The 13,203-nt window shown below is 44.7% G+C and overlaps 3 protein-coding genes across 3 annotated transcripts in view; 1 reads left to right on the top strand and 2 right to left on the bottom strand.

Moving 5' to 3' along the window:
* Window positions 1-52: 52 nt before the first annotated feature.
* Window positions 53-3,859, top strand: LOC106818188 (protein Wnt-8b-like; the record flags this gene model as incomplete). Its single annotated transcript, XM_014822915.1, is given in 2 exon segments — window positions 53-323; window positions 2,878-3,859. Coding segments are annotated over 2 exon segments (501 nt in total), but the record flags the coding sequence as incomplete, so codon positions are not given.
* A 290-nt stretch (window positions 3,860-4,149) lies between these two features.
* On the bottom strand, window positions 4,150-9,903 carry LOC106818189. The gene is made up of 6 exons (XM_014822916.1): window positions 9,874-9,903; window positions 7,708-7,840; window positions 6,769-6,979; window positions 6,284-6,455; window positions 4,940-5,086; window positions 4,150-4,486 (listed from the first exon to the last, which is right to left on the bottom strand). The coding sequence occupies exons 2-6, from the start codon at window positions 7,739-7,741 to the stop codon at window positions 4,319-4,321; spliced, it is 732 nt and encodes a 243-aa protein (XP_014678402.1). The 5' UTR covers window positions 7,742-7,840; window positions 9,874-9,903; the 3' UTR covers window positions 4,150-4,318.
* A 595-nt stretch (window positions 9,904-10,498) lies between these two features.
* The window catches only part of LOC106818190 (fanconi-associated nuclease 1-like), an 8,443-nt gene continuing 5,738 nt past the window's right edge, over window positions 10,499-13,203 (bottom strand). The window contains exons 5-6 of the mRNA XM_014822917.1: window positions 11,155-11,287; window positions 10,499-10,692 (exon numbers count right to left, since the gene is read on the bottom strand). Of these exons, the coding sequence (XP_014678403.1) occupies window positions 11,166-11,287 (122 nt within the window). The 3' untranslated portion in view covers window positions 10,499-10,692; window positions 11,155-11,165. The remainder of the gene's footprint in view (window positions 10,693-11,154; window positions 11,288-13,203) is intronic.

Here is a 13,203-nt window from a genome sequence, read left to right as displayed (position 1 = left end):
CCCCGCAGGCGGTCCGTCAAACACTCACACACACACCTCCTCTACCCCGCAGGCGGTCCGTCAAACACTGAAGCGCGTCTGCAAATGTCACGGCGTGTCCGGCAGCTGTAGCACGCAGACGTGCTGGCTACAGATCACCGAGTTCCGACAGGTGGGCAACTACCTGAAGCGTAAATACCACCGAGCCCAGCGCGTCGACTACAAGAACGGAGAACTGAAGCTGGGCAATACTGGCCGCATGGAGGAGCTACCGTCGCTCAACAAGCGCGATCTGGTCTATCTGGAGCCATCGCCCGATTATTGCCGGACGAACATCACCGAAGGTGGGTCGGTGATCGATAATCGATCACTCGCTACATTTAGAACAACTTATCTTAGCAGGTGATCGATAGACGATAGTCGGTAATCGATAGCGTCGATCGCAGTGTGTAGAGCTGCGTATTGAGTGAGAGGTAGAATGAGAGAGAGATAGAGAGAGAGAGAGAGAGAGAGAGAGAGAGAGAGAGAGAGAGAGAGAGAGAGAGAGAGAGAGAGAGAGAGAGAGAGAGAGAGAGAGAGAGAGAGAGAGAGAGAGAGAGAGAGAGAGAGAGAGAGAGAGAGAGAGAGAGAGAGAGAGAGAGAGAGAGACTAGCTCGAACCTCTTTGCTACAGTACAATATCGTCACCTTCCCCCCCATCTTCCTCTCTCCGCAGCTAACAGCGAGACGTCCTTCGTACACGCCATCAGCTCTGCAGGGGTCATGCACACGCTGACGAGAAACTGCAGTGCGGGAGAGTTCGAGAAATGCGGATGCGACGATAGGAAGAAAGGGCAAGGTAGGTAGAGGAGGAGGGAGGCGGTCGCTGCCATGCACGTGTCAATCATACACGAGCCACGCCCACCGCAAGCAAGGCGCCGCGAGCCAAGATCGTTCGGATTTCCGTTTATTTTATTTCTTGTTAGTTTTACTGGCTGTATTAGTCACACGGGCGATGCTAATGAATATGGCTCTATATATATTTAACGACCACGAGGCGCGTTACTAAATAAAATCATAGCCGCGACGCTTAAATGTGTTAGAGTAGCAAGAAGTGTGTATATATATATATATATATATATATATATATATACATATATGTACATATACGGCGACTAGCTGCGTGACACATGCCATCGACGCTCTCTCTCTCTCACGCCAGTGGCTGCAGGCCTGGACGTGGGGCGGGGCTGCTCGGACAACGTCCAGTTCGCGAGAGCAAATCAAGTAAGCAGTTTGTAGACGCGCTAGAGACGGGGGCTGGAACGCCACGCACTCGATGAATCTACACAACAGACGAAGCAGGCGAGCCGTAAGTACTCATGGGTGGCTAGGGGGAGAGAATAGAGGCGGTGGAGGAATAAGAGGGGGAGGGGAAGAAGAGGGGGAGAGGGATGGGAGGGAGGGGAGGCGATCTGAGGGAGACGGTGCTGGAAGCATACAGCATCATGATTCTACACAACAGCGGAACGCAGGCCGAGCCGTAAGTACTCCATTGGGGGTGGCTAGGGGGGGGTGAATGGAGGGATAGAGGGGTGAAAGGGATGGGAGCCGATGGATGGAGGGAGAGAAAAGACGAGAAGAGTAGGAGGAGGGTAGAAGGGAGAACGGGACGAGGGACAAAGAAACGAAGGCTGGACGAAGCGAGAAGAATGCACAGAAGAGACGAACGGGAATGAGCCGGCGTGAATACGCTACGGGGCTAGAGGGACAGAGGGAGACGGATAGAGGGTATGAAGGTGGGAGAGGGATACAGGCAAACGATGAGCGGTAAGGCTCGTGAGAAAAATAGGGGGCAGAGTGAGAAGTAGAGCGATAAAAGGAGAACGAAGAGCCATTTTTCTCCCTCTCTTTTTCCTCTCCCTTTCTATCACACAAACACTCACACATGACACCTCCTCTACCCCGCAGGGCAGGTCCGTTCAAACAGCTTACAAATACTTACAATACTTAAGATACTTACTGAATACGTATAATAATTAAATAATAAATAAATAAATAATAAATAAAATAAATAAATAAATAAATAAATAAATAAATAAATCAATAAATAATAATACTCTGATATATGACTTACAAATACTTACTAAATACTTTACAAATACTTACACTTACAAACACTCACACACACACTCCTCTACCGCAGCCGGTCGGTCCTGTCAAATCACTGAGCGCGTCTGCAAGTGTCACCGAGAAATGCTCTCGGACGACGAGCATCGGTATCTCCCACGCCCTGTCGTCGGCAGCTGTTAGCACGCAGACGTCCTGGCTACAGTACCAGTCCGACAGTGCAACCTGAAGCGTAATCCACGCAGCGCCACGGCGTCGACTACAAGAAGCGGAGAAACTGAAGCTGGGCAATACTGCGCCGCATGGGAGGAGTACCGTCGACTCAAAAGCAAGTCGCGATTGCGTCTATCTGGAGCGCATCGCCGTTTATTGCCGGACGGAACATCACGAAGGTGGGTCGCGTGATCGATAATCGATCACTCGCTACAGTTTAGAACAACTTATGCTAGCAGGTGATCGATAGTCGATAGGTCGGTAATCGATAAGCTCGATCGCCGTGTGTACGAGTGCTTAGATGAGGCTGAGGAGGATAGAATGAGAGAGAGATACCGAAGAGGAGAGAGAGAGAAGAAAGAGAGGCAGAGAGAGAGAGAGGAGAGGAGAGAGACGACGAGAGAGCAGAGAGAGGAGAGAGAGGAGAGATAAGAGGAGAGAGGAGGCTGAGAGGAAGCTGAGAGAGAAGCAAAGAGAGAGAGAGAGAGAGAGAGAGAGAAAGTGCGCGCGCACATACATATAGCGACCTGCACTCTACCGCATCAACTAACATCAGCATCTCTCCTCGTCCTTACAGCAGGTTCGGTCGGCACCGTCGGCCGCCTCTGCTCCCGCCGCAAGGTCGACTCAGCCCACCGCTCCGAGCGCAAGTCCTGCAAGGTACTCTGTAAGAGCTGCGGCCTCAAGGTGCGAAAGCGGACAATCGAACTGCTGACGTCATGCAACTGCAAGTTCCAGTGGTGCTGCGACGTCAAGTGTGAGGAGTGTCGCGAGACGGTCGAAAAGCTGACGTGCAGCGTCATCTAGCGGCGCCGCGCGACACCATTTGTGTGACAACACCCCGGATGTGCGACGAGATCCCGAGAGTACCCGGATGTGGATATGCGCGCGCGTTAAAAAACTTATTACGGTTGTTATACGGTGTGTAGCAATCGCGTGTTTGTTTCTGCGTTCTCGCGAGTTCTCGCGGGACTTCGCGCGAATAGCCGATTAATGCTAATGCAAACGTGATTGACAATAGATAGTCGTTACGTCACCGGAACTGCGTTGTACGTCATCATCCGCAATGACGTCACGAAAGTACGTAAAATTTCAAATTTACACCTTCTCTGCACTCATGGGGAATATATATAAATGAGTTGAGATGAGAGGTTCAGTCTAGTTATGAGATGACATTATTACAGTATTATGATAGTGGGCTCGATATTACGTATATACATATATATATATATATATATGTATATACACGTATATATATATGTATATATATATATATATTCATATTTGCTGTGTGTGTAAATATATATATTTGACATTGATGTATTGCTGAGCTGTGTCCGTAGAGTAATGACTGGACGATAAAACACGAGGTTTTATATATAGACGCTGAAGATGATGACTATTAACTACGACAATTATGACACCATAGAAGGATAATCAGGAAGAATTAAGACATTTATCAAGTGTGATTGTTGTGCAGAGAAACATGTAATAATTTGTAAATATCATTCATACGTTGTTAATAAAATTTTAATTGTTGTAAACAAATTTAATTTTAACCGTGTCGCCCATCGTGTTTGTGTTTGCGATATTTTTTACATGTCTGTTTTGTTGTGGGGGTGTTTTTTGTGTGTGTGTGTGTGTGTGTGTGTGTGTGTGTGTGTGTGTGTGTGTGTGTGTGTGTGTGTGTGTGTGTGTGTGTGTGTGTGTGTGTGTGTGTGTGTGTGTGTGTGTGNCACACACACACACACACACACACATACACACACACACACCAATGCTATATCAGATTTATTGCTACAATCGGAAACGACGCAAAATAAACACCAAAGCACCGACTGCTTTCAAATAGACGTATATTAAATTTTATTGATGTATAGATCGTAGTTTCACGGTAATCACACCAAATCAAATCGTATCGAACGTTTTCGCATTATACACAACAATCGTCAACAATCCACGCCATCACTGCTTCCCTGTGACGTCACTGGAAAGGTCGGTGAACGGTGCTGCCCTCTCTACTGCCGGCTGTCGGGGCGCCTGAACTTGGGCGTGTAGTAGCAGTAGTAGATGCGGACGTTCTGTCCGATGACGCTAGTTGGCACGCTGCCAGCATATTCGTTACCAGGCGGCGTGTCTTCGGAGTCCCATTGGAACCACTCCTCGTTCTCATGCATACCCGCCACCTGTAAACGTCAGAGGTCAAAGGTCGGGCGGGAACCGGAACCAGAAAGGACGTCGCCGCGGCGGCAGCCGATGCGCGGTCGGTTAAAACGGTAACCTGACTTGCTATCTCCCTCTCTCTCTATCTCTCTTTCTCTCTCTCTCTCTCTCTCTCTCTCTCTTTCTCTCTATATATATATCTCTTTCTCTCTCTCTCTCTCTCTCTCTCTCTCGCTCTCTCTCTGCCCTCTCGCCTTCTCTCCCCTCTCGCTCTCTCTCTCTCTTTTTCTCTCTCCCTCTCCCCCTCTCTCTCTCTCTCTCTCTCTCTCTCGCTCTCTCTCTCTCTGCCCCTCTCTCTCCCCTCTCACTCCCCCTCTCTCTCAACACACACACAAACACACACACATATATATATATATATATATATGTATATGTATATATATATATAGGTATATGTATATATCGCGCACACATACCTGCTGGCAGCGGTCTCCGTGTTTGAACAGGTAGAAAGGTTTGTGGCGGGGCAGCTGCATGGGCACGTCGTGGAAGCCCTGGGTCTTGCAGCAGTACCAGATGAGAGTATTGTGATCGTACGTACCGTGGGGCACCTCTCCGGATACCTGCAAATTAAAATCCAAACTGCATGCAGTGTCCCCCTTCGTACAACTCATGATACCAGTGCCGCAAGGCTGGCACTATTTTTAAAGTTTGCAAAGTTTTTAGGTTAGAAATTCTAACGGAAATCTACTTGTGGTAAGTGGTGAATTGAGCCAGAGCGAGAGCGCCATCTGTCGTGGAGTTTGATTAAAATCAGCAAGGTTATAATATAATCACCCGCTTACCTTTGCCATGGTCATAAAACTCACGAAACTACAATCATAAAACTATAAATTACATAAAGCTACAACTACGACAATGTAACTACATAGCACTACAACAAACACCTACATAAATCTACAACTACGACAATGTAACTACATAGCACTACAACAAAAACCTACATAAAGCTACAACTACGACAATGTAACTACATAGCACTACAACAAAAACCTACATAAAGCTACAACTACGACAATGTAACTTGTAGGTTTTTGTTGTAGTGCTATGTGGAGTCTATCAGTAGACTTGATTGATTGATATGACTTGGCTATGATATGACTAGGATTCACTTGATTGATATTCATAGACTCCTAATGATATGATATGATATAACATAACATAACATAACATAACATGACACGACACGACACGACACGACACGACACGACACGACACGACACGACACGACCCGACACGACACGACACGACACGACACGACACGACACGACACGACACGACACGACACGACACGACATATGACACGACATAATATAATATAATGTAATGCAATATAATATAATAATAATAAACACATCTTTAATTAGTACGTTTCTCAATAGGATAACTACTGTTATTGTCGTAGATTCATGTAGGTTTTTGTTGTAGTGCTATGTAGTTACATTGTCGTAGTTGTAGCTTTAAAGAGCGTATTAAGAAGGGGACCTTCTTAATACGCTCTTGATAGACTCCTGTTACAATCTAAAACTGCTATAACTGCTGCTAATGCGGTGTGCGTGAGATGCCTCCAGTCTACAATCGGGGAGCCAGTCTTTCATATACAAATAACCACGAACTAACAATACTATTAATAGCTAGAAAGTAATAAAATAATATAGGTAATAATAATAATATGAATAATAGATAAATATTAATATAATATAGGTAATAATAATAGGTAAATATGAATATAATATAGGTAATAATAATGCAGCTCTTACGTGGTTGGAGTTAAAGCTGTCTTCGTCGTCGAACTTGATCCATCCATCTCTGAATCCGGCGGGGCATGCCTGGTTGGAGGCACGGAAAAGGCAGTACTGGCCCTGTGGCCACGCGTAGTCGCTGGTCTGGTCCGTCGTCTTCATGCAGAAATGCTGCTCCATGTTGTTCTTACTGTGGAAGGATGTGTGTGCGGTGTTTTATATTTATAGTGATGTGTGGGTGATAGTGAGCACGCACACGTACGCACGCATGCATGCATACGCGTACGCACACATGCACGCACGCACACAGGCACGCGCACGCACGCACGCTTATAATGATAAGATTTTGTTGTAATTACGACTACGCAATAATTAATTAATTAATTAATTAAAAATTAAAATTAAACACTTTCTAGCTATATAGCCGTCTTTCTTCTCACAAGTCATCACCCCCCCCCCCACCACACACACCGCTGGTATCCACGACCGTATCTATAAAATACCCATAGTTTCCGTAAAAGTGCAAGATGTCGCTCCACTGGTTGTCAGGGAAACTGTCCTCGGTATCGTGAAAGCGCATTCCCTCTCGCCAGGTGAACCCCTCTTCCGGTTCCGGGCATCCGAATTCCGGTTTTGTTAGACCGTAAGCTCCCTTTGGCCACACAGCGTTCTCAAGGTCAATATCCAGATCCAACTTGTAAGCATAGCTAGACGCTAGAAGATTAAAACACATATACTCGTACCAAATTCTGTAAAGAGTTCAATATTAATTAATAAATAAAATTACAAATACTAACAAAAGTACTAAAAGTATCAATGCTAAATCAGCCACTACTGCTCTTTGTGATTATAGCATTTATACTAATTTACTAAAGTTCAATACTGTATAAGTAATAAGTGTATAAATAACTTAATAATTAATGTATAAGTAAGTACTATAGTATTATATATATATATATATATAGTATATAGGCCTAAGTAGGCTACTAAAAGTACCAATTCTAAGTCTTTTTTTTAGCATAGTTTACTCGCTATAGTTTAGAAATTAAATAGAATCCTTATAAATTGCGGCAACGACGACAACAACAGCCACAGCCACCGCTGCTGCTCTTTGCAATTACGCATCATCGCTATCGTCATCGTCTCGACAATAGTGTGGCTGATGTTAACGGTGTAGCAACTACGGAATGTTTATATTGCACGTATACCTGGACTCCACCGCTTGGGAGTAGCAAGCATTTATTTAATTATAAGCTAATTATATAATATAATTAATAATAAATAATACTTATATACTAAATATCTGCAAGGTTACAATCCCCTGCTTAACCTTTGCCAAAATCATAAAACTTACAAAACTACAACTATACATACAGCTACAACAAAAACCTTACTAAATATAATTAATAATTAATTAAGCTAAAATACAACATTTGACTTACCTGCGAGACATAGCGCGACTAGGAGACACTTCATGATGGCAGTCGATCGTACTACACACACAATAGTAATGTAGAGAACGACTGTAATCCCGCAGTCTTTTATATACCTGTCGCCGCATACCTGTGCGTCTACCTGTAATCACACGTGCCCTCGTACCTGTCATCATCCTATTTGTCATCTCACCTTTAATCTGACGTCTGTTATCGTCGTCGTCATTGTCACTGACGTCGTGTATCTGACAAGTGATCTATCAATCTCGCTCGTCCCTGTGTGTGTCCGTCTCTCTCTCTCTCTCTCTCTATCGTACGATGTGTTGTATCGTTGGTGAAAGTGTCAGCAGGTGCGCGTTAAAGTTGTGTGCCAAACTCCACCAAGCGCGCGACATTTTTTGAGACGAACGGGGTTCGAACGTCAACGGTTGAGAATCCAAAACAAACTAAGATAAAGCAAACGCCCGGGGGAGCGGGCTATGGGGCCTGAACGATCGAATTGAAGAGATGTAACGAATAGAGAATATGTATATATAATAGACAATTATAGTATATATATATAAGAAATTGTCCGCCGGTAGGAGAAATTTTTATGTGAGGGCGCTATGTATATAAAAAACGCACGCACGCACACACGCAGACAACGCACGCACGTCGCTCGGCTCACGATGCGGGCCAACATATCGACAAAACATGACGAATTCAACACATCACACACACATCTAGACGTCGCGCTGCGCGTGTGTTGTTGTGCGTATTACCACAAGACGCTTTTCTCCCCCCCCAATAAAAAATAACGCCTACTCATTTCATTGGGACGGTAATGTCAAAAAATGTATAATCAAAAACTCACGCCGGCAGAACGTCGCCTCGCTCAGCACGCCGCGCGTCAAGATACGTGGCATGCACGTACGACAAATTACATACGTACAAGCTGTCGTGCTGCGTGACCCTTCCCCCCCCCCAAAACATAGGAAATAACGCTTACTCATACCCCTTTATCGGGAACGCGTTTAGCAACGTGGCGGGTTGGGAACAGGCACACAGCCGACGCACCGGACAAAAGTCATATCGTTTATTTATAATCACAGTTAAAAATTCTTCTGCATATCTCTCTAGATACGTGCTATTTTCTCTCTCTCTCTCTCTCCTCTCCTCTCTCTCTCGTCTCTCTCTCGTCTCTCATCTCCTCTCTCTGCTCTCTCTCTCTCTCTGTCCTCTCCTCCCTCTCTCCCTCCTCTCTCCCTCTCTCGTTCTCTCTTCCTCTCTATATAATATATATATATATATATGATATATAATATATTATTAGTCTAGTTTATAGAGCTCTTTTATCAGTTTTCGCTAGCCAGTAGTTCATCGAAATGAACTCAGGGACAAGCGATATTATTGACGTATTCAAACGGGCGTAAGCGATGTTATGGGTCAGTTCCCACATTATAATATATATATATAAAGACGTAAACATATATACCATATATATATATAATATAATAATATAGTAGGCCCCTATACTATAATATATTAATATAAATAATATAAATATATATATATATTATATCAATAGCGTATTAAGAATGTTCTCAATCTTAATACGCTATTGATTATATATATCGTTATTGTAGCGGTTTCATGAGTGAGCAAGGCAGGGAATAACCACCGATATCAATAGACGGCGGATGCACAGGCGGGCGGAGGGTTGAGTGTGTTTAACTGTAGTCCCTCTTATTCGCACACCGCGCGGTGCCAAAACCACCACAATGCTCTGCCGGATAACAATATGTGAACGTCAGAGTAGACGATGGTGATGATACCACAGTTATGATTATCGTTCTTATTCAGTAGGCGGGTTTGCATTGGTGGTGGTCGTCAGTTGCACTAGCTCCTTGGCAGCCGTCTAGTTAATACTGTTGGTTTTTGACATTGGTGTGGTCGTCAGTTGCACTAGCTCCTTGCAGCCGTCTAGTTATACCGTTGGTTTGCATTGGTGGTCATCGTCAGTTGCACTAGCTCCTGCAGCCGTCTAGCTATAGACCGTTGTGGTTTGCAATTGGTGATCGCGTCAGTTTGCACTAGCTCCTTTGGGCAGCCGTCTAAAGCTATAACCGTTGGTGTTGCAATTGGTGATTCGTCGTCCATTGCAACTTATGCGTCCTTGCAGCCGTCTAGCTATACCGTGGGTTTGCATTGGTGGCTGGTCGTCAGTTGCACTAGCTCCTTGGCATGCCGTCCTAGCATACGTGTTTGCAATTGGTGGTCTCGGTCAGTTGCACTAGCTCCTTGCAGCCTTCTAGTTTATACCGTTGGTTTGCATTGGTGATCGTCGTCCAGTCTTGCAAAAAAGAACTTTAGCAATCCTTGAGCCGTCTAGCTATACGTTGTTTGCCATTGGTGTTGGTCGTCCAGTTGCAACTAGCTCCTTGGCAGGCCTTCCTAGTTAATAAACCGTTGGTTTGCTTGTGAATGCGTTCGTCGTTGCACTGCTCCTTGCAGCCGTCTAGCTAACCGTTGGTTTGCATTGGTGATTCGTCCGTCAGTTGCACTACTCCTTGCAGCCTCTAGCTATACGCCGTGGGTTGCATTGGTGGTGTCGTCAGTTTTGCACTAGCTCCTTGCAGCCGTCTATGCTATACCCGTTGGTTTTGCATTGGTGATCCGTCGTCATTGCAGCTAGCCTCCTTGCAGCCGTCTAGCTATTACCGCGGGTTATGTCATGGTGATTCGTCGTCAGGTTGCACTTAAGCTCCTTGGCAGTCCGTCTCTAGCTATCACCGTGGGTTTGCATTGGTGATGCGTCGTCCAGTTGCACTAGCTCCTGCAGCCATCTAGTATATACCGTGGGTCGGCATTGGTGGTCATCGCAGTCCTGGTCGTTGGTCGCAGCTAGCTTCTTGCACTGACGGCTTCCACGTGACACACCTCAGCGTCCACTCCCACCGACAGCAGGAAGTCTAACCACAGCATCTGTTTGTGAGAGAGTCTGTCGCTCGGTTCGCCGCGGCCTGGTACCTTGACCCTTCGTAAGAAAACATGAAAAGACACGAAAAACACGTTAACCTTCGTAACAAACACTGCCGCACTACGGTCGCCCCACGCAACGCGACCACCCACACACGCACGCAACGCACACGTACACAACACATGCACAGCACGCGCGCAGCGCAAGACGTGGCATTTTATTTTAGCAAAGTGCAGGGATTGTCTGTCCCCCATCCGCGTGACCTTCGTAAAAAAACAAGCACGGCGCTCCACATATGATTGGCATTGTTTTTACTTTTAGCAATGCTGGCGAATTACTTTTTTTCATGGAGCTCTTTGTCAGAAGTCTGTAGAAAAAATAGCTCCTATCGTCGAACAATTTACGGGAGTTATTTTGAGTCCCGCGCGGGAGAAGATTCGGAAGGCTTGAAGAGGCGAATCGCATCGTCGCTCCGTGTATTTTTTACCCGCTGTAATCTCAACCTCTACTATTTGGTAAGACTTTCTCGCCTCGGGGTTCCAACCCACAAGCAACGGTCGGGCATCCTCCCCGGCAGTGACGGTGGTCCTTCACTAGTCGCCCGAGGATCCTCACTAGAGGTTCCCCCATCTTTGCGAACAAAAGCGAACAAACCGAATGAACAAACGAATGAAACAAACAAACGAACGACCGAAACGAAACGAACACAACAAACAAACGAACGAAACGAACGAAACGAACGAACGAGACGTAACGAAAACGAACCGGGAACGAACGAACGAACGAAAACGAACGAACGAAATCGAACGAACGAACGAAACAAACGAACCGAACGAACAAACGAAACGGAACGAACAAACGGAACAGTGTGGGAACAACGAATTAAAAAGCATGAAGCAAAAAAATAAACGAGACTCAAGCTTTTACAGATCAACGTGTTAAAAATTCTTCTTCTTTATTTCATGCCCGACTCCCGTAGGGGATCGAACTCATAGAACTAGCAAATCATCGAGTATCTAGCTACTAGAAAAAGCAATGATGAACGTTTAATTATGCCTTCTATATATTCTTTATTTCGCCTTCTATTCCAAGTTACGATCCAGAACTCTCTCTCTACTCAAAACGAGCGTTGTGTGTTACTTAGACTAAGCACTGTTCAGATTCCAGGGGCGCGTTGTCAGAATTAAAATAAAATCAGAAGAAATAAGTCAGAATTTAGTCTTAACATCAGTCTTAATGTTAACTTTGTATTGCAGACCGTTGACAGAAACATCGTAAAGTTATGAGTTTCTTATACACAGTGTATAGAGAGTATAGAGAGATATATAGAGAGATATATAGAGAGAGTATAGAGATATATATAGAGAGAGTATAGAGATATATATAGAGAGAGTATAGAGAGATATATAGAGAGAGTATTGCCTGGTTGGAGGCACGGAAAAGGCAGTACTGGCCCTGTGGCCACGCGTAGTCGCTGGTCTGGTCCGTCGTCTTCATGCAGAAATGCTGCTCCATGTTGTTCTTACTGTGGAAGGATGTGTGTGCGGTGTTTTATATTTATAGTGATGTGTGGGTGATAGTGAGCACGCACACGTACGCACGCATGCATGCATACGCGTACGCACACATGCACGCACGCACACAGGCACGCGCACGCACGCACGCTTATAATGATAAGATTTTGTTGTAATTACGACTACGCAATAATTAATTAATTAATTAATTAAAAATTAAAATTAAACACTTTCTAGCTATATAGCCGTCTTTCTTCTCACAAGTCATCACCCCCCCCCCACACACACACCGCTGGTATCCACGACCGTATCTATAAAATACCCATAGTTTCCGTAAAAGTGCAAGATGTCGCTCCACTGGTTGTCAGGGAAACTGTCCTCGGTATCGTGAAAGCGCATTCCCTCTCGCCAGGTGAACCCCTCTTCCGGTTCCGGGCATCCGAATTCCGGTTTTGTTAGACCGTAAGCTCCCTTTGGCCACACAGCGTTCTCAAGGTCAATATCCACATCCAACTTGTAAGCATAGCTAGACGCTAGAAGATTAAAACACTAATACTCGTACCAAATTCTGTAAAAAGTTCAATATTAATTAATAAATAAAATTACAAATACTAACAAAAGTACTAAAAGTATCAATGCTAAATCAGCCACTACTGCTCTTTGTGATTATAGCATTTATACTAATTTACTAAAGTTCAATACTAATTAATGTATAAGTAAGTACTATAGTATTATATATATAGTATATAGGCCTAAGTACTAAAAGTACCAATTCTAAGTCTTTTTTTTAGCATTGTTTACTCGCTATAGTTTAGAAATTAAATAGAATCCTTATAAATTGCGGCAACGACGACAACAACAGCCACAGCCACCGCTGCTGCTCTTTGCAATTACGCATCATCGTTATCGTCATCGTCTCGACAATAGTGTGGCTGATGTTAACGGTGTAGCAACTACGGAATGTTTATATTGCACGTATACCTGGACGCCACCGCTTGGGAGTAGCAAGCATTTATTTAATTATAAGCTAAT

This window comes from Priapulus caudatus, unplaced genomic scaffold, assembly GCF_000485595.1.
Source record: "Priapulus caudatus unplaced genomic scaffold, Priapulus_caudatus-5.0.1 Scaffold2082, whole genome shotgun sequence".
Taxonomy (NCBI): domain Eukaryota; kingdom Metazoa; phylum Priapulida; class Priapulimorpha; order Priapulimorphida; family Priapulidae; genus Priapulus; species Priapulus caudatus.
Note: the sequence above shows the minus strand (reverse complement) of the source record. Positions and strands in the feature narration are given on the sequence as shown.